Consider the following 22,498-nt stretch of genomic DNA (forward strand, 5'->3'; position numbering starts at 1 on the left):
GTTTTTTTGTTAGGACACAAAAATACTACGAATATCATCTGTGAATAGTTAAAACTGCAAAAATTAAAAGTATAATTCTGTTGGGAAACCCAGATGAAGTACATAGAGGTCAAGTAATTCAGAAGGTGCTACAGCCTTTGCTTCATAATCTGTTTTGCACAGTTTGATAAATCTAAAAATCTAGAGATAGTACAGTGTGCTTATTTCAGCAGCGAGTACCTTATGAGAATTGTTAGGTGCAGTTCCTTTTTTACTTAGTATTTCTTTATAAGGAAAGAGACTTCTGATGGAAACATAAATCCCAGCACTGTCTTCAGCAAAATAATACTAAGAGCATTGGAAGGTTAGATTACAAGGATAATTTTTTTTTCTTTGCTTAGGCTAATGAATACTCTTAGAAGATACACATTATAGCATCTTATAGCACAGAAGGAAATCCTCTTAATTGCCCTACTTTCTCGTAAACAACTCATATGTTATTGTTACATATTGTCTGTTCTGTGAAAACAGTTCTTAATTTTATCTGTTTTATCAAAATTATCTTTTGTATGAGCAAGAAACAAAAATACTTTTTGGCTCTGAGGCTAATACAGTGCTAACTAAACAGCTTTTTCAGAAATTCCTCTAGCATTGCCTTCTAATGTAAAGTAAGTGGCCAAAACATTTAGAAAATTCAAGTGAAGAGTCTTGAATGCAACCAGGGCATCATTGTGCATATAGTTAGTAAGAAAGAGTTAGTATCATCAACAATGCATATATTAGGAATTATGAATATATTTAGGTTGCAGATTAGAAAGTTTCTAACTGAGGAGTGAAGTGAATTTAGGAAGTCTTGCCTTGTACCCTAAATTGTTTTAATATAAAGATTGATGAGCTCCTGCAAGAGTGTATGACCATGCAGAACTCTTGAAGACACAGTATTAAATTGGTGAAACAAATCAGTATGGTGCTGTCTCAGGTGGGTTTTAAAAGGAGATTGGATCCCAGTTTGTTTGCACCATATTTTTCATATATTAATCTGAGCTTCAAAGATACCAGTTGCCTGCAGGTTATTGTAAGGAAAAAAACTAACCAGGAAGGAAATTGTCTTTCCACTCTGAAACATAATTTCTTTCCTGGATTTGTATTGCTTTTTAACTTTACTGTTTTGTGAGGAACTGGAGACTGGCAAGTACTAGAAACAGGATACAGGGTGGAATGAGTGAAGCACAGGGATTTTTCAGGTGCTTACTGGAAATGTCTTCATCCTGTCTGGTTAATAGATTACCAGATTTAGTCAGGAAGGATTTCTTCCCTTCCTCCCCTGCAATCAAATCAATATTGCATGAGAATTGTTTATTGAACAGAGTTCCTGCTATTGATGGCATGTTGAGTATTGGTGATACTCGACCTCTACTGCTCTCCTGCCGTGACATGTTAGACTTAAAGATTCTACTGTTGGTTTGCTGGTTTTGTTCGTTTTGGTTTTTCTTTTTCTTTTTAAAAAGCGTTTTGTTATATGGTGTTTAGAGGTGTTTTTGTGACCCCTTATCAGTGGCAGTCTATCAGGTATGTTTGTTGAGACACAGATAATGAGAAAAATACTGGGAAAAAAATTATTCCTGTCATCTTAGTTAATAAAGGAAGCACTGTAAATTCAGTGTACTGGTCCTGTGGGGCTGTGTTAAATTCTTAACTTGATGTATCCTGATGATCTATCATAAACAGTCTCTTTAATGACAGTGGGATAATTCTATGTCATACAAGTAATTCAGCACTTATTTTGCAAAATTTTCTTCTTCAGTGTAGCACTTAAATGAATAATAAATATGTGGTAATCCCATTATAATAACACATTCTTAAATACTTCACTAAGCCAAGGCCACAATGTATTAATTTGATTTTGTATGTAATCTGTATAGAATTAGAGGATACAGTTGCTAACCAGGAGTTCCAAGGAAACTTGCTATGGCAACTACAAGATTTCTTACAGGTTTCATAAAGGGTTAGGATTAAGACTGCTGCTGCCAAAAGTAGGTGTAGTCTCATCCAGCCCTACCCTGCTTACTGCCAGCCTCTTTCTTGTGTCGCATTAGTAATTATGCAACCCTGAAGTGAGAAGGATCAGTGAACAGGTATTACTGAAGGCTGTTTGTTTCAACAGTGTTCGTTTTCAGCCAGATCAGAGCACTGACCTGACAGGCTGCATCTTTGCCAGTGTTGATGCAACAGAAGCAGCTGGGGTTGGAGGGAGGAAGAGACCTTTGTCTTTTCATCAGTAATCCTATCTTAGATCATATTGTGTTATGAAACCACACTTTGAAACCACTGTCTGTTTTGTTGCTATGGTGGAGGTTTCCTCTTTCCTTTCACAAAGTATCCAACAAAACATGTATGTACCTCAGCCTTTTTAATGCAAAGTCCTTTTTAATGCAGCGACTTCACTGTCACTGTAAGCAATCTGACTCATCCGCTGAGCAAGCATCTGCAGAAATCTGATGTTGTTGTCTACATGGCATAGTTGACACAATGCCATTGCTTACATCCCAGTTCGCAGTCAGGCATCTTAGTGTAAACCCACCTTCCTCAGTGTTTTGAATTAATGTGTAATCTCGTGAGCTGGAGGATCTGCTTGGGTGTGCATTTTATTTGCTGGCTCTGCTGTGCCTAGGAAAAGCATGGAAAATGGAGGTAGTAACTTCTCGAGAGGGTTTGGCTGGAAATCATCTGTCATCATTCAATGTAATATGCTCCAAATTATCACAAAGCAAGTCTGTGGTAGATGTAGAATTTGAACACAAGTTTCATGAGTCCCTTGACAGAACACTTCTTGGCTGATAGTATTTGAGGAAATGCAAATTATTTTTTAAAAAAACAGAAGACCGTACTAAGCAGACGAATACTTGCAGGTTTAGAAAATGTAATTATTGTTAATGTACTTAAGGTATGCAATTTTACAGAATACTTGAAATGTAAGCTTTAGTTTATTCAGGCTTTCCCCCCAAGATGGTAATGATTTTTCTGATTTTAAAGACTTAAACAGAATCGTGAAAAGTATAGATTTCGCTTTTTACATATACATGTGTGTATATATATATTCTTCCCAGCAGACATTCTGGTAATTTGTTTGGAGGCTCCTGTATGTTCTGGCTTGTTTCTAAGCAACGTGTTCAATAGCAATAGGATACAATACAGATTGTCCTATATCCTAGTCATTTAAGCTTCTCAGCTGATGATATTGTTAAGCTTTGTATTTTTGTTTTAAATGTTAAGTTTACATTTAGCTATCTTTCTCATCTAGCTTCTCGTTTTCTACTTTCAGTATGGTGATGTTACTTCTGGAAGCAGTTATGTGTACATTATTATTGGCTTACAGACAAAGGCTTTAAATCACAGTGGTATGATTTAAAAGATTTGGAGGTCCTGCAGGGTTTTCCTCCAGAATTCTGAAGAGATCAGCTGAAATGGCCCTCAGTAGTCTCCACTCACATGCTTTGCATTTATGCAGAACATTTCTAAGCTGAAATGAAAGTATGACTGAATAATTGCTTAAAATGAGTATGCATCAGAGGCTATTTAGCTTTTCTTAATTATTTTTGATATAGCCTTAGCAGAAAAATCACATATACAGTAATGGAAAAAAGAACATTAAAAGTATATAAAAATAAGTAAGGGATTTTTGTAAAAACAAGTAAAAATAAGTAAAATATTTTTTTTCAATGATACCCTGGCATACCTGAAAGTTTTGAAGACTGAACCCAATATAACATATTCACTCATGTTTAGATGATGTCTGATTTCTTTAATGACGAATTATTTTTATTTTAAAATTGAGAGTATTTAAACTACTGTATCACCATCTGATGGGAGGTACCACAATTTTAAATGCATTTTATCTTTAAAATGCTGTACAACTTATTTAGAATCACTTCCAACAAATTACAGGTAGCTAAATATTTTCATGGCTTTTCCCTCTCCTTCCTTCCTTCCTTGACATGTCATATAAATGAAAAGAACGCTACATTACCAAATTTCTGACTTTGGACCATGTGGAATGAGTAATGCCAGGTCCAAACTAGCTACCATATTCCGTAAGCTTCCTGAAGTGTGTACCTTGCATATCACCTGCTCTTTCTTTTACTTGTTACACAAAACATTCAGTTCATTCAATTTTTAGTCTTATTCAAACAACAAATATTAGTTGCAAAGATTAATTGTTTTTTGTCTCAATGAAGCATTTAATGAATTATAGGTAGAGTACAACACCCCGTATAGAGTTGAGGGAGAAACAATCACAACTCAGGAGAAAGCAAAACATCTGTCTGTGGAACATTAACTTAGTGTAAATTACACTGGTTAGAAAATGCCATATAAACTTTTAAGTCCAAGCAGATGGTGTTGGGGGGTGTGAGGGTAACAACTGAGAGAGGCACAGAGTTAAGTACTTGATACTCTTTTTCTGCACTGCTGTAACTGTTGCCCTGTGCTGTGAGGTTGGTCCAGAATTCTAATACAAAGCCGATGCTTAGATCACTTGTGTAGTCCACCTACCGTCGGATAAAATACTCTCTTCTACTTTACTGCCACCCTGCCGTTCATGAACTTGTGTTAATGTTATAGCCTTGATGCCAAATAACTAGTTACAAATTACTTCGGATCGCGGATACAATAGAAAAGTTCATCTCCTGCAGCAGTGCTTCATTGCAACTAGAACGTCTCTTGTTAACATCTACCGCTCTGTTTCAACCTCAACGGGTTAGAGACCTTGGCTGCATAAAAGCTGTTTTAAGCTGGCAGAAAGAAATGGAGGCTTTCTGTGTAACAGCTTTTAATTTAAAGGAAACGGCCCTGTTTCCAGCCCTGTCTGTTTCCATGGCAGCCAGCCTAGCAGCCTGCACTGGAGTTTCTACCGCTCTTGGAAATTTCCAAGGGAGTATGCAGGAATGTTGGACATTACATTTTCCCATTTTTACTTGCAGTTTTAAGGGCTTAAATAGCTAATATCCACTGGATTTTAACTTTGGAAGAAATAATGAGATGATTACATACAGAACATAAAATATCTTGCTGCATTATTTTTCTTCTTGCTGTCATTTGAAAGAACTGCATGCTGTCTAATGAACCCCGTCTCGATGGTTTAGTGTCTGTTTCACCTGTGCAATTGTTAGATGTCAACAACTATTTGCTGTTTCATAGTACCTTCTATAAAAAGAAAAAATTTAAATTTGATTTTAAATTAATAGGATATGTAATTAACTGTGTTAGATGTGGAATTATTAGAGCTGGAACTGTGCACAGTACGAGTTCTGTTTCTTTTCAAGACAAGAAGCAGTGGTGAAAGCTTGTCAATCAGTGTAGATAGCATTGTTCCTGCAGGACAACTATCCATTTATTTTTGGCCTCTTTACATTCCAGTGCTTGTGATTATATAGTACAACTTTGAGACATCTTTTCCATAGGATACAAATTACAGATTTGTAGCCAAAATCACTTGCTAAACTTTGATAATAGCTGTTTGTTCTAAGTGATTTAATAATACACTTTATTTTCACTTATTCTACCATTCACACTGAGTAAGACCTGACTGGACTGCTCTCCGTTTCTTACCTTTCAAAGGGTTATACAGAATGTGATGTGTACTTGCTTAAGTGCCTATTTGTGCCAGCTTTCTTGCATTCAAACCAGCAGAGCGCTTCAGGCTATTGAGGATCTGCTTGCTTTGGTTATTCTTAATCTTTATGCCCCTGTAGGGCATAGTGTATGTGAACCTGAACAGTACTCACTGATGAAAACAGAGGCCATTAACTTTTAAAAATTAGTGCTATGTAGAAATACTTCAAAATAATAAAGTGCACTGGTTAACAGATAACCTCTCCTTTGCAGTATCATCATCTCCATTCCCTTGTGTATAGAAGCACTGATTCCCTGGTATGCTAACACTAGAAGAAACCCTAAGAGTGGGAGGACCAGCCTCTGGCACTTAGTTTTTCAGGTGGTGAAAAATCTATACCTCCAGTGAAGTCAGAAGACTTCTACTGACTTTATGAGAGTCAGATAACCAGATGTTCTTATTGTGAGGAGGGATTATGCTTTTTGGGTTTGTTAGTAAGTATTAAATAAGCTATCTAAGATTTAATGATCATTTTATTGACTGAAGAAAACACATGGAAATTTTGGAATCTCTTCCCCTGGTGTTAAAATGTTAATCTTAAAATATTCACTGACTTGAAAATAAAAAAGATACCCTTCCTTCGCCCTTAGTCAAAACAGGAGTTTGACTGACCTCTCTGTGCATGGCTTTTATTCAGAAGCAGTTCAATGACAATTTGTTAGAGTTGCAGTGTGTGAAGGGGGATTCCTGCCAGATAATGTGAAGTGCGAAATATTTGTGCCATCTTTCAGCAACTAGATTTGCTCAGTGGTGTTAACATAGCCCTTCTTTTGCACATACACTTTAAATATGAGGAACAGTATTACTGACATAATAGTGTATTAACATATGTAAATCTTTGTCAATTCTGGGCCTTTATTTTGAAGATCATCTGCTATGATTTTAGATGTTATGCGGGTAACTGCCTGATTTTAACAGTACAAAAATGAGAGGTAAACTATCGGACAACAAGCTGAATGGATTTACCCCGATAAGAACAATCTGTTAAACATAGTGTTTGAGTAAGTACCACCCCATGGGGAACTTTGTTTTGTAGTACCTCATGTCTTTTGAATTCTCCCTTCCCCAGATTCCACACTGGTTTGTCTCTAAACAGTTCTTTGTAATAAAGGGGGGCAGGGGACACACACACAAAAAAAAAAAAACACCAAAAAACCCAAACAACCAAAAAAAAAAAAAACCCAAAACACTAGAACAAATAGTACAGTATAACAACTTTGGCTAATGACTCCATGGTTTTTAGGTTTTTTGGAAGCTGTGTCCTCCTGTCTCATCCATCCTTAATAGATTTACCTCTTTGTGTGTTACTGACTGTTCTAGAAATCTCTTGCTATATGGATTTCTATATATATGATAAGCAAAGTCTGTATTAGATTTAATTACATTAGATTTAAACCAACCTGCATTCTATTTTATAGAGAGTTTCTCACTGAAATAAATCAGTAATTCTGTGCCAAAACTGCAAAGCTGTGCTCCATTCTCACATCGTTCATTCTTGTCTTTGAAGATAATTTCATCACATTTTCCTTATTGAAAACTTGTGATTTAGTTTCCATGACTCCCATATTCCATATCTTTCTGGCTGTTCTTTGAGCTGCTTTTTGTGGGTCCCCATTTCCTTTTGAGCTTTTCACAAACCTCATTCCTGTTCCCTTCCTTTATATCCACTTCAGGTTCATCTCCAGTAGAAGGATACAAGTCTGTAACTTGTTCCTGCTCAGTTGTAGGGCTCAGTCTATCTAACTACAATGACAATATTAAGGTCGTTACTGACTGTAGTATGACCATCTGCTCTGACACACAGACCTGTAAGCCAAATTTCCTCTTTGACTAGATGTAGCTATGCAACTCATGTACAGGCGTTACCATTTCTTTCTTAGAAACATCTCTGCTTTTTACTTTTTGCTGCTGTGGGGGCTAAAAGTATTTTAGGTCCTTATGTCTTTTATCGAGATATAAATATTAGCTTTTTACCGATCTGTTTGCTTTAGAAAAACAAAAGTTTTTTTCAGCTTTTCAGCTTTTAAAAATAATATATTTAGGTTTTTTATTCACAACTACTTCCTATTTAGAAACTTTTCTTTAATAACGTGTTCAACTGCTCAGTATTTATTTAAACAAAAATAAAATCAGACACCAAACTTTTTTAAACTTTCTTGATTTTGGAGTTGTTTGCAAAAGCAGACATCTGGTTTTCATCCAACTACGTTTCTGTTGAACCTCCTTGCTCTGGTCAAGTCAAAATCTTCAATGATTATCTTCTTACACCATCTTTCTAACTGTGAGTCATCTCTTCTTTAGTATTCCCCCTGCAGCGCTTCCCTATTAGTTATGCTACAGGCTGTCTTTTCTTTACTATGTAACATATATAAGTTCCTGATATTTATTTAATAAGTGAATAGCTGCACGTTATATATTTTCTGTAGCTCTTGTTTTTTCAGTCCTCCCACAGTTTTTATGACTTTTCCAGGTACACATGGGACAACTTCAAAATCATCCCTTATTTGCTTTGTGATGCCCAGTATAGGTTAACAGATAATGGGTAGGCAAGTAGTGTTATGAGAGGCAGTAACTATTTGTTATATATACATATATGTATGCTAAAAATGCTAAAGCTTCATGTGAAACCTGAGCTTATATGGTTTATGTGCAAGTACATTCTTACTGCTCTTCTCATCCTTCTATAGTGTGCTGCATATTCTCTTGTAAGACTATACATTGTTTAGGCTATTGGTCCCTTCTTCCTCTTTCTGCAAAGCTTAAGCCAAATATCTGATCATAATTGAAGCCACAAATCATAGATATAATACATTCATAAATTATGTAGCAGGGCTTCCCATCATCTACATGGGGAATTAATGTTCATTAAAGAATTAGTCGAGACGAGTGGGAAAATAAGAGAAAAGCTACATACATTCTTACCGCTGTTTTTTTGCTGAATAGATTTATTTCAGTCTCCCTCTCCCATTTCCTCGGGGAATACCACCTATCATGGCCATGGCCAAGCAGCATTAATTTTCAGGAACTGACAGAAATCGCATCAGCCACAAACATAAGTAACACATCCACTGGGGTATGTTTATAGTGTTGGTGCTTCCATGGCGTAGGACTGCGTGCAAGTGTGATGTCAGACGCCTTTCCCCCTTTCTGACGCACATCACACCAGTTAGCACAAATGCGGAGCGACAGGAACTGCATCGCATGCAGTGAGTCCGTACCAGTGCGCTCACAGTGTTCAAAGTGTCTCCCTCTTTGGACGCGCACATGGTATGTTCCTGACACTTCCATGTTACTAGTGCTGTTGAAAGAGGGTTCAGAACAGGACCTTGACACAGAAACTTTGGTATGTTGTTTTTTGAGTTTTTTTTGTTTGTGGGGTGGTTTGTTTGTTTGTTTCTTTTTTCCCAAAAGAAATTTCAGCAGCTGAGTGTACCTCAGGGAGACTCTTTTTAAAGTATACTTTAGGAGAACACAGGAGAATACATATTAGAAGTGTGGGAGTAGTTATTTAGCTTACTTGTATTGTCAGGGTGCAGTGTGAGGCCTTTCTGATTTTTCTTCCCACAAACTTGCCAATGAAAAATTAAAATGTAATAATTGTTAAATGCTGAACTGGTGGGATGCGTTTAGGCTGTCCAGTCCAACCGTATGACCTGAGCATTGTCTGTCATGGTGTAGTGGAATGACAAATACAAGTCTGATCCTTTTCAAATGAAAGATGAAAAGCCGTGGTCTGAGAGTCATGTCAATATCTGGATCTGGGAAAGCCAGATCTCTAATTAATAAATAATAAATTTCTGATAAAACTCTGCGCCTTTATAAGTAATTTTAACAGTTACACTACTTTCTTAAAAAAACACTGTCAAGCTTTTTTTTCCTGCATAAAGGCTTTGCACATCACATTTGAGATTGCAGTGATACTACTTTAGAATTTTAAATAAGTCTGATAAGATGAAGAACAACTATCCGTTGTCTGTAGTAGGTTTCATAGAGTAGGTGGTGTATGCACTTCCTACAAAATAATTTTCCAATTTAGCCAACTGTCCAAATTGGTGAGTTAGTGAGGGCTTTCAAATTGTTGTTATCAACTCTGCAAAACAGTGTTACCATTCTGTAGTGTGAAGGTCAATTTGAACGTTGTTTAACTTTCCCACTTGTGTTCACTAGTATCTGAAAGCACCATACTAGCAATGTTTAGGTAGCTGAACCAGCTACACTTACAATATGGGGTTTATGATAAAACTCAGTAAAAAAGAAAGTCTGAGTAAAAAGCATATTAGAAATCAGAAATATAACGTACCACAAATGCATTTTTTTCTTAATGATAGGCGAGTCATCTATATGTTGGTAGATGACTTGCACCAGTGATAAAATTCCTGCATCTATTGTAATATTACCAGCATTCACTTGTTGATCCACTGCGTTCCAGGCGATGGCATTGAAAAAAATAGTAATTCTGATTTACTTACTGTGTCTGATGACGTATATCAGCTCTACCCTGGACATAACTGATGTTGGAGCAGGTCGTTTTTCTTGAAGACCTTGAGCCTGAAATAGAGAGGCATATGTTTAAAACTGACTTGTAACTGGGTAAAAGATTGGTAGACACATTTGTAGTGTGTTAAGTGTTCCAAGAAAGCCAAATTTAAGTGTGGTGTAAATTTGGACCAAATACAGCTGTATAGCATAGATGAGATTCCTGCCTAGAGCAGTACATGGTTTTCAACCCTTTCCACGGCTTCCTAGTTGTATAAAAGGAAGCATAATTTGAGTGAAGAACAGAAGAAAGTCAAGTTTTAATCTACTCAAGACCAAAAATATTGAGTCTGAAATATGGTAATCTTGCCACACTGTTTATAAATTCTCTCCCACCATTTGGATGGGTAAAACTTATTTAAGATTTTTAAAGGGATTGCCTATTTAGTTTTAAGACTAACTGAGCTGTTTTGATTTTACAGCTGTAAGCAAGAGAATCCAAAAGAAGAACATATCAGAGTTCTTTGCTTTCCTGTATACACCACACCAGTTAGCGAATTTCTCAGTGCTTTGTGCTAGTGCAGTAGAAAATTCCTAGAAGTAGCCCCAGAAGCTTAACATCATAATATTATATCGTATGCTTAAAATGCATTTGCACTGAAATGTGCATTTCTTGAAGTTTTCTGTAGGAATGGGCTAAGTCCTGACCCACTACATTATTTTTCTTAATTCACACTTAACTGTATAAAGCTTGTGGATTTTTGAAATTGGGTGTACGGTTGCATGTGTGTTTGCACGCACTTATTTGCATTTTTTGGGTCAGATTAGACCAATTGGACTCAGAAACCCACGTGGTTCTGTGCAGAAAGATTTGAACTTTCTCTACCCATGCTCTGAACTTACGGGGTGTATGTAGCTAGCTATACTACGCTGCCAAAGCCAACGTAGGAAGCGCTGCTGAAAGGAGTGTGTTGAGTTGCTTCAAGACTTCAGGCAGTACAAGTTTGCATCTGCTAGTAAGAGCTATCATAGGAAGAGGACACAGCTCACCTGGAGCCACATGAAGTTAAGGAAGACCAAAAATAAATCATTCAAACCATTATAAAATAATTCTTCAGTTAACTTTTTACAGTCATTTAATATTACTTGGAAAATACAATTCATTATTTAAAGCAGATATTTTCAAGTTTCCAGAGGAACTCAATATATTTTGACTGGCTTTCCATCAGTTTACATTTTACTATTGTTACTTTTGCATTCTCCCAATTCTGTCCTTTGTAACTCTTGTGTAACAATATTGTAAACTCTGACCAGAACTGCCGTGCCACAGCCCTGAAATGTTTGTATTTAAATTCTCAATGTTTGTGTGACACAAGAAAATAACGTCCTTGTTTTCAGGACTTGCTATTCCCGGTCTTAATGCTTTAGCCAGAGGAGTATCCTTCCTGTACTGTAGAACAGGAAATAAGCTGGTTCCTTTTAAATTCTGAAAACAATGAACTTTGTCCTTAGCCTAATTTTTTAGAAATTGCATTCATTTTGATGTTTTGGACAATGCATTAGTTTGTTTTGCTTCCTTGTGAAATACAATGGGAGCAGCATGTCATAATCGTACATCCATAATAAGCTATCAAGGCAGAATTTAAGAATGTAAATATTACATCTTTAATATATTTTTTCTTGATGAAGCATCTTTACCATCTCTTGTTCAAAAGATGAAGTTTCACATTAGGGTAGTGGCTGTATGTGTCTAAGAAATAATGAAGTACTGTGATAAATTGATACAGAAACAAGGGGAAGGGAACAGTAGAAGAAACAAATGACTACTTTTTTTTTTTCCTCCATCATCATCATCTTTTTTTTTTCCCTGGGAACATTTACAAAAAAGCCCTAATCTTTGAAAGTACGAGGCCTTTATGTCTATGCCCCAGGTTTTGTGCAGTTACTGGTATAGTATTGAATGTGTGTCGCATTGGTTATTCTTACAGTAACAATAAGATGAGAACCTTTGTACATTTTATTAAATGTAATGAAACATAAGAAGTTACCTCTGAAACGGTAAACAGTTTTTCCAAATTTGACAGTATTGGATTTATTTGGTCCTTGAAATAATTATGATAACACATATGTCAATCAGGAAGACAGCATTTTCTGATGTTCAGAGAGAAGATGAAGTCTGTTCCTGATTGTATAACTTTTTTGGTGTATTTAAATAAGCCAGGTAAAATCTGGCTTCTGTTCAGTTTCTTGTGTTTCAGCAAGTTTCATTTAAATGCACAAAAAGCCTTCATATTTAAAAAAAAAAAAAAATCCTTAAGGAAAAACTATCAACCAAACACATACAGCTTTTCTTTTAAAATGTTTTGCAAACATAATTTCTATTTCAGCATAGTGCAGTCATGTAAGATTGGTTTAAGACATGTAAGAAGGCTGTATCACCATTGCAGTTTATGGTATAAACTCTTTATACGTCACTATGTTTTCTTGAATCTGTTATCTAAGAGTAGTGTTAGAAGGGGAAAAAAAAAATCCTAGATTTGGATGTATACTTAATACCTCTTCTGAGGCCTAGCTGATAGGAAAAGTGGATGTATGTCTGAAATACAGTCCCTTTATCAGATGGGACCAAAAAGCAGCAAACTCCAAGATAAATAGGGATTGGAAGCAATCGCTCCAAACTATGTTAATAGCAGTTGATCCTTAATGACAGGTGTCTTAGAGGTTACTGTCAGGCCTGAATACCGATAGAAAAAATATTTCTAAAGTTGAAACACTTTTTCTCTTTTGAGTGGTTATTTTTGTACTTTCAGAGGGATAGTATGCTTACATCTGAATGAACGATTGTTTTCTTTTGTCAGTACTTCAGCTGAGGCTACAACAAAGACGGACACGAGAACAGCTGGTGGACCAGGGCATCATGCCACGTAAGACTTATGTTATTTCTAGTTATTTGTATTACTGTACTGTATTAATTATGAACTGAATATATAAAATAATGAAGGTAAGCAGTTCTGTGAGAATCGTGAAAAATAACTTTATCATCTGAAAAGACCTGTGGGATCCTTTTGGTAATCTAAATGAGCATGAAGTAAATTCATCATGCTCACCTAATGTTTCAGTTAAAATAGCCATTGTGATGAAGACGCAAGGATTTGCAGACATAGTCTGATTTTGCTTTTATTTTCTCTCTTAATTATGACTAATCTTACTGAAATAAATTCAATTACATAAATGAGTGGACATCAATAACAAAGCCTGCAGTCTTTAAAGAGCAGGATAGCAAGGGATGCCAAACAAAAACAAAGGACACATAGAAGTTGTGACTTATGCACCAACAGACGTGTTTTCTGTGTCAAATTTTGCATGATGGTAGCTGTGATGTTACAGGACATGAGGCAGTGGATTAGGCTGGGCATCGTACGCTGGATCATATGACCTAATGCAGAAGCTTCTGTGCCTAGGCCTTTCTGAGTATGAATACATTTCCAAGAATATGGGAAGTGGCTTTGTGGTTTTGGGGGTGTTGGTTTGGTTTGGTTTTGGTTTTTTTTTTTTTTAGAAAACTGTTTTGGTTTTAGAACTTTTTTTTCCAGTTGCCAAGAGTTCCTGATCAACTTGCCACACCTGGCAAACTGTCCAAATCAGTGTAAGAGTTTGGTATTCTCTCCCAAAACAAAGATTATATAGTGGTAAAAATTCAATGAATGCCTTCAGATGCTGTCTTTGGAAGAGTTGAGATGCTGCTGATCACCTTAGCGTGAAGTGTCTCACTAAGGCAGCAATGTCACCAAGTTCATAAATACAGTTGGAGGTGTATTTATGATTTCAGGACTCTGTAATGCTGAGCTTCTGACTCTTTGGCCTGGCTACCTGCCATCCTTGACAGCTATGCAAGAATTATCAGTTCTTCGGTAAACCATTTTTACCTCTAACTGTGTTCTGCCGCTGGCATTTAATTGCAGATCATGGTGCTTTGACAAGCAAATAATGTTTGTAAATTTACATATTTGTTACAATTGTATGGCTGAACTCACAGCACTTGTATTTGGAAAGTAAGTAACTGGCGTGCTTTATGCAATTGCACTTTATTGCCAGAGTCCATTTTCTCCTTTATTGATTTCAATCTGTTAGAGACTATGGTTGTTTCAGCAGCAGCACTTATGATACCTAAAATCAATTTAGGAATCACAAGAGGATCTTCCTGAATACAGATATTTAGTGGCCTAGAATTCACCTGCACTCCTTAGAGGTGTTGTGGTGTTCCTCCACTGAGGCTCCCAATGACTACGCTAATTGCTCAGTGTAACATCTTCTGACTTGTTTTGGAGATCAGCCTGGCCTCAGAATGAGGGGGACACAGAAAACATGGAGAATCCCTCAGTGGACAGCGTGGGGTGAGACTGGGGTCAAGACAATAGGTCCAAGTTGTCAAAAGATTCAACTGTGAAAAGTGATTTTTCTTAAAACAAACAAAAACCCCAGCCATTGAAAACATATCAAAATTATGTCATTATTATAAATAGCGCAGTGTGCACTTGTGAATTGTAGCTTGAAAGCACAGTATCTTAAAGCTGATCTCTTCTTGAAGGTTTCTGAGTATGCAATAGACTTCAGATTGCTTTGCTAAAGCATCTTCACCTTCCCGGGGCTGTGGTGTTGATTATCTTCAGGAACGGAACGATCTGTTTCTTTTTGAGTGAAACCTGAGAAAAAACTTCTAACCTGTCAAAAAGTGTTAAAGACTTTGTTTTGCAGTATCTTGTCTCTGCCAAAAGTGTGGCAAATAAGATGGATCATGCCTGCTGCCATTTCACTTCCTTTCAACAATCCAATTGAGATGAAGCACTCTACAATTCATATTATTTCTAGCTGAATAGTGTTTTTTACTCTTTTTGGCTATTTAGCAGCTAACCATCATTCTGTTCTCTAATCTGAACATTTGGGGCTTCTACAAATTTTTTTTAAAAATTAGCACAAATAGTTCTTAAGGGACAGTCCAGTTCTCCTTAGTAACAGCAAGTATGAGATATAGACAGACAGTAAATACAGTGGAATAAATGAAACAGTATTTTGGCATTTTGAACCTTACCTCATAAAATTTCTAATGTGAAACACTTTTGGTAAATAGACCCTGGTGTATGTAGTGAAAAAGTTAACTGTTACATGGGAATATCTGTTAAAATCAAATACTCCAAGTATTCTGTATAGGAGTGTTGCTCATCTCTGTTAAATATAAGTGAATACAACTAGCATGAGTCAAATGTAAGCCTGGTCAGATGCAAACACAACTCTGAGATGGTGTTAAACAACCATACACACATACTGATTAGGATATTTCTTTCAGAAATCGCTTCCTGTCAATTTAACTCTTACTCTTCCTTCACAGCTTTGAAAAGCCCAGCTGCATTCCATGAGCAGATAAAGAGCCTGGAGCGAGCCAGGGTAAACCACTTTGTATTTTCATTGTCATTAACATCTGAAAATGGATAGTTAGTTGTATGTGATATTAAATTCTCTGAGTGCATGAAAAAAATATTACCATTAGAGTAATAACATGTGCTTTTATCTTGGAAGAATACGTTAAAATAAAATATTGGTGTCAAATCTGAGAGGAACTTTCTTAATCCTTCACAGATCAAGGTCGGGGGGGATGAACTTACGGTCAGAATGTAATACATAGCTACCTTCAGTTAAGGATAGGATCCCTAGGTAAATTAGGCTTGCGCAGTATTTCCGTAGCAAATCTATACTCTTGTGATTTTGTGTGGTGGTACAGGATCGAGGCCACACCTGGAATACTTGTCAGGCCACACCTGGAATACTGAGTACAGTTCTGGTCCCCGTTATACAACGAAGATGTGGACAGGCTGGAGGGGGTCCAGAGAAGGGCCACCAGGATGGCCAAGGGTCTGGGAAGCCTGCCGTATGAGGATAGGCTGAGAGAGCTGGGTTTGTTCAGCCTTGAGAAAAGGAGGCTTAGAGGTGATCTCATCGCCATGTACCAGTACTTAAAGGGGAGCTACAGAGAAGGTGGAGACTCCCTTTTTACAAGGAGTCACATGGTGAGGACAAGGGGTAACGGGCACAAGTTACTGCCAGGGAGATTCCGATTGGACACGAGAGGTAAATTTTTCACAATGAGAACAGTCAATCGTTGGAATAATCTCCCCAGGGAAGTGGTTGACTCCGCTACGCTGAACACAAGTTTAAGACTCAGCTGGACACGGTGCTGGGCCATCTCGTCTAGATTGCGCTAGAAATGGGCCAGATGATCCTTGAGGTCCCTTCCAACCTGGTATTCTATGATTCTGTGAAATCCAGAAACGTTCCCAACTTGTTTGGGGAAGACAGAAATTCATTAGCACTGCTTAACTGATAGAAAAACAGAACAAAACAAAACAAACCCCTCTATGGCCCATGTTCTAACAGCGATGTCCACCTATCTGAATGCAACTGCAAATATGCATTGATTAGACATCAGTGATTTATCAAACTGCTTTGATTTTTCTAGTAAACAGTAGTTAATGCTATTTCCTCATTTCTTTAAAGACTGAAAATTTTTTGAAGCACAAGATTCGCAGCAGGCCGGACCGGTCTGAGCTGGTCAGAATGCACATCCTCGAAGGTATGTACCCAGCTGTATGTACCTTTTGAGCTGCTATTAGAAGGAACTTCTGTTATGCACTCAGTTTTATAACTGAATTAGGCTTTGATATGAATTATTTCTAAATAATAGAAATATTATTATTCTACTTACCTAATTCTAGTGTCTGTTGTAATCTGTATTCTAAACCTGTATAATAATAGATACATATATGGCAGTGCAAGTATTCTCAACTGTGTATTTGTTTGCAATTGCATATTGCTTTTATTCTATAATGGTAACTATACCATGGTGTATGTACATGTAGCGTATATATTGCTTCAATTTGTACTCATACCCTAAAATAACCTCACAGCCTTGTACTTTTCCCCACCGCCGCCACCCCAAACAATCTTTAATAAACTTGATTTCCACCCTGCCTTGTTATTTTCCTTGTTGCTCAGGTCATTTGGAACAATAGTCTTTTTATGAACGGGGCTGTATTGCTGTATTTCACCATAATCCTACCAAATAAGCATAATCCAAGTCCGTTTAATAGCTGTTAGTTTTCAAAACATCCATTTGGATACTAAACCCAGATAGGAGTATACATATTGATAGATGACATCCATATTGACAGACTATCTCCGTACTTTCATTTAAATACAATTTTGAAGACTCAAATTTGTGCTAGAAGCTATTTTTAAAGGTAAACTTTTTAAGGTGTTTGTTAAGAGAGAATCCAAAAATCAATGGATTAGTTAAACCTTTACCATAGCTCACACTGGTAAACCATTCGAGCAGCAAATGCCGTCTTCAGATTGTAATTGGCATTTGTTATTTTATATTCCCTGCTTTATTGTTAGAAATGATATGAATGTTTACAAAAAGTATTACTGCTGTTAAAAAAGAGGTTATATTTATAGAAAAACATGATCATGGGGGATGAGCGACATCTTCTTATATAATCTTATTTTTGCTAATTAATTTGAGAATTTTCAGAATAATACTTGCCTGCTTTTGATAAAAGTGGAATGGTTACTGCAAAGACAAAATGGGAAAAAAACGGAACAGAAAATTGGGGGGAAAGATGAAACAGAATATTTAAATCAATATATCTTTTCAGAGACCTTTGCAGAGCCTTCACTACAAGCCACTCAGATGAAGCTGAAGAGAGCTCGGTTGGCAGATGATCTGAATGAGAAGATTGCTCAGAGGCCTGGCCCTATGGAACTGGTAGAAAAAAATATTCTTCCTGTAGACTCCAGCGTTAAAGAAGCTATTATAGGCAAGTACAAGTCCCACAGCTTCTATCTGTTATATACCTGGCATTGTGGAAAATAATAATTTAACTTTTGAGGGCAAAGTTCACCAGAAGAAAACATACGCAAAGTTTATTACTATTTATTCTTTCAGCTTCTGAGCCCTAAACTCTGTCATCATTTAATTAAAGTTATCCTATTTTTATTTGAAACTAAGTTAGAATTTTATAGTTGGAGTATAATACTGTCTTTGAAAAGACTTGTTTCATAATAAAAATTATTACAAAATAATCAAACATCTATGGCCTTACTCAGTGTGTCATAGGTATCTGTGTGCACTCCACATATGTTGAACATACCTTTTAATCTCTTCTTAAAACAACTTCTGCTATGCACTTAGTTTCATTGATTCCTTGAATATGATTTAATATGGCTGCCATTATATTAAAAACACAATAAATACTTATGTACCATATGTTTAGACTGTGCTGAAAAGTGATCATTTTCTAGTAATTAGCTAATTCTGCCACCAATGTCTAAATTTAATTTGTGTAACTAAAAAAAAATTGGTTTGTGTGTTTCTTTGTAAACATTCTAGCAGTTGGACAAGAGAATTATCCTCAAGCTTTGGATGATTATTCATTTGATGAAGACAGCAGTGATGCTTTATCACCAGATCAGCCAGCCAGCCAAGAATCCCAGGGTTCAGCAGCTTCCCCTGGTGAGCCAAAAACAAGTGACTCACCATCACCAATAACACCAAATGCTGCTACGTCAACACAGGTACAGTTTTTAAATGTTGAAACAAAATCTTTACAGTATGTTGTTTGGTCTGGCACTATAGAAACAGGGCATAGTTTCACCTGGAATGAGTACATTTGCTGTTGCAAAGGAGTGTCTGGGACTTCATTTTCTGTTTGGAAGTCTATAGACTAGAACCCAGGCTTAGCTGTTGGCAATGATGAAATTCCCACAGACTGTAGTAAAGCCATAAATTCACTGAAATTCATTATGGCCCGTAGAAGATCTACAGCTTTCCCAGAAGTTGTTTAAAAGGTCATATCTGTGGTTTACTCCAGCTGTTATCGATTACTTAATGTCTGTCTTCATTCTGGGCAAGGTCTTGAACTCGTTAGAATTAAACTTAGCTGAAACAACAACAGTTGACATCAGTTCCATTATCTCCAGAAAAGTCCATTAAAAATAAGGTTTCCCACATAATTTAAATGTTCTCTCCTATAGTTTTAAAATACTGCCTAAGGAATTTACTATTTAAGAAATGAAAGTAACCTTTATGTTGATTTTTCTGTGAGGTTTTCTTGAGTTACTTACAAAAAAAGGAAAGTAACTAAGTCTGCCATGGCAGATAAAACGTCTTTATAGTAGAGCATTTAAATGCGTGAGGATTTAAAGAACAGTGGATTTGAATGAAAACATTTGACTGTTTTCACAAGAGTTGCAAAAATGAGTTTCAAAAGAGAACTCTTCTTACAACGATTTAGTTTTGTGATTTGAAATGGACAGTAACATCACCTGCCCTATTTTTATACACATTATAAAAGTGATGATGTAAAATAACTTGCCAAAACAGTAATGAAACAAACATCATGTGCTACAAATTAATTTCTTTTATCTTCTATTGGCTACTGAAAACACAGGGTTATATGCATAATCATACAGTTATCTGGATGCTTTCTGGAATATCTTCTACAGCACTTGCTTCACAGGTCTTTATCTTCACCTTTGAGTTAATCAGTAAGTTTATTCATCAATGAGATATATGTATTTATTTAAAGGTTACTATGTTTAGCTTAAATAGATCGTTTACGATGTTTTCTGTCATACCTCAGCTAGTAATTTTAAACTCACTGACTTAAGCCCAGTTACGAGGAGAAGACTTTGCTTTTAACTAGATTTCTGCAACTTCCATGGAACTTTTTCTCTGGATGGAGAAAGAGACCCAAATTAAGGCTCCAGTGGAGGGAGAGGCAAGCAAAGTCATCGTACGTTGTCTGATGGCAACTAGCTTGAATGGTCGGCAAACTCCAAACTAGCCAGATTTAACAGCGCTCATTTCCGCTCATTAACAGCTTGCTCATTTGAGACTGACAGAGCTAAGTAAATGACAACTTGTGCTTATATTCTGAGTTATACTTGTCTAGAGGAACCATGAGTTTGTGTTTATGTGCTGAAGTGAAGAGTAACAAAAATTTTGCCTCATATCAATGCTGAATGAGTTGTTGAATCAAATTTACGCACGTCTGCTGAGAAATTATGTATGCTAGAAAAAAGTCCTGGATCCTGAACTACTGTTTCTCCCAGGAAGCCCATTTTCCTGCTGTACATGAATGAAAACAGCTATATTACTATCACAATAAATTATCTGGTGGAAAGCCTTCAGTTTTCATCACAGTATTATATATATGAAGTGACTTATAAATTACATCAGTATAATAATATTGCACTCAGCTTTGTGTACTTGGTATCAATATACCACACGTGTATAAGCAAACGCAGAAATTTCAGTAATGTTGTCATTTTTGTTTAATTAGCCGAAAAGTTTTGTATTAATTTGAGCAGTATTCCTTAAGCAGAAAGTGTGAATTTGATGGAAATTCAAAAGTTTTAGGACTTAAACTTGTTTCATTTCATGCAAGTATGTACCTGGTGAAAACAAGTTGGTTTAGCCTGTATAACACAAACATTAAAATACTTTATTTTGAAATAATTTAAGAGGGTATCAAAATTTGACCAATATGTGAATGATACTACTATAAATGTGTAATATTCTTCAGGATAATGTTCATCAACTGTAATCTATAACGGGTTTTTTTCAGGACTTCCGAAGAGTGTTCCTTCATCACTTTCTCCACTACACAAAGGAGAAAAAGATGCATAACTTTGCAGTTCAAATTATTTTCATGCTTGTCTTTTTATTAAGCATTCTTTTGGAAAATGCATTTATTTATATATTTAAACTCTCAGAGGATTCATAGCAAAGCCAGGGCTCTACATATGGAACTTGCTGCAATTTATAGATAAGACACGAACAAAAGATAAGACAGAACTGAGTATTGAGTTCTTACCGTATAAAGTAATGTAAAATTAAACAGTTAAATATGAGATAAATATTGTTCATGCTCCAAAGATGTTATTGTCTTAATGACCATGGATGCTTGACAACTGAGTAGTTCAGGATCTGGAATTAGTCTCCTTGATTTTCTTGTCACTAGACTAGACAGAAAAAGTATTGCAAAGTTCATATTCAAAAACAATGCTGGACACAAAGTACAGTACATCCATTTTATTTCATTGTTTCCTAGCATATGGATTAAGATGTGAATAGGGTTTCATGTCGAGAGAATGTAATTTGTGTTGAATAAATTGAAAACAAACCACATGAAATTAGATTCCTAAGTAAAGAGTTAGGTTCCTAATGGAGAGTTAAATAAAAATACTCAAAGCAATACATGCCAAAAGGTTTTCAAGTAGGAAGCGTAAAATAGATACATGATTGCAGCAACAAAATAACAGAGCACTTGAACTTGTTTGAAAAAGCACTTCAGATAGAACTTCAATCCTTTGCTTATGGATTTCATAACATATTACAGACACTTCTGTGCACAGATCTAAAATATGAAGCTGCTCTTCTGCAAAATAAAGCAGATGCTTACCTTGTTGTTCCTTTTGAAATAAAGAATAATAGCACAGCATGTCTCTACAGGAGATGTGTCTGGGAAATTGCTCCTTCATTCTTTTAATTTCCTCTGACAAATTTTACATTTTATTACAACATAAAATACAAGAATGTTTTGAAAACAGTAGAGTGCAGCCAGAATTCTTTTCAAGGCTTCCTCCTCCACGCATTTCCAGGCCTCAGAGGATGTAATATAACTTTGAGAACCTTCAGCTCTCATTGACTGATGACCTAAAACTTGCTTTAAACTGATGTATTTGCATCTGGTAAGGATTAGGCATTTTAACCACACCGCTCTAAACAGATCAAATTGTGGTATTCACAATCCTGAAGACATTGAACAGTTATCTCGAAAACATCTGAAGTATTTTGCTTGATGAGAGAATATAATGACTGTTTTCTTAATATATTCACTGTTGCTTGTTGACCTGATAGATGCGTGTTTGCAGTTAGAAGAAAAGGTCCAGAAACCATATTATCTGTAACTGGAAATAGAAGATCTGTTCAAAGGAAATAATCTTTACATTACTTTATGAACCCAAGTTAAGAAGTTGAGACCTGTTAATTTACTTTTTTGAACTTAAAAATTTATCAAGTAAATGATATACATGGTTCATTGCCTCATCTAACACTTTCAGGTAAAATTGGGAAGTCTGTAAAAAGCTTTGTATTTCATGTAGCTATTAATCCTTTTTAGTTGAGGATAACAGCTAATGTAAGGAAAAAGTAATTTGCTGTATGGCAAGAGGAGAATATTTAACACTGTAAATTTTAAGCAATATAAATTAAAAAGGTGGGGGGGTTGTAATTGAGTGGTTGTGGTTTTTTTT

The 22,498-nt window shown here is 36.1% G+C and overlaps 1 protein-coding gene across 1 annotated transcript in view; it reads left to right on the forward strand.

Annotated features, from left to right (window-relative positions):
- MRTFB (myocardin related transcription factor B) overlaps positions 1-22,498 on the forward strand; it is an 87,549-nt gene that overhangs the window by 39,321 nt on the left and 25,730 nt on the right. Inside the window, exons 4-8 of the mRNA XM_082314284.1 lie at positions 12,985-13,050; positions 15,513-15,568; positions 16,676-16,751; positions 17,836-17,997; positions 18,570-18,754. Of these exons, the coding sequence (XP_082170410.1) occupies positions 12,985-13,050; positions 15,513-15,568; positions 16,676-16,751; positions 17,836-17,997; positions 18,570-18,754 (545 nt within the window). The remainder of the gene's footprint in view (positions 1-12,984; positions 13,051-15,512; positions 15,569-16,675; positions 16,752-17,835; positions 17,998-18,569; positions 18,755-22,498) is intronic.

The sequence above is a fragment of the Platalea leucorodia genome, assembly GCF_965183815.1.
Source record: "Platalea leucorodia genome assembly, chromosome: 5".
Classification (NCBI taxonomy): Eukaryota; Metazoa; Chordata; class Aves; order Pelecaniformes; family Threskiornithidae; genus Platalea; species Platalea leucorodia.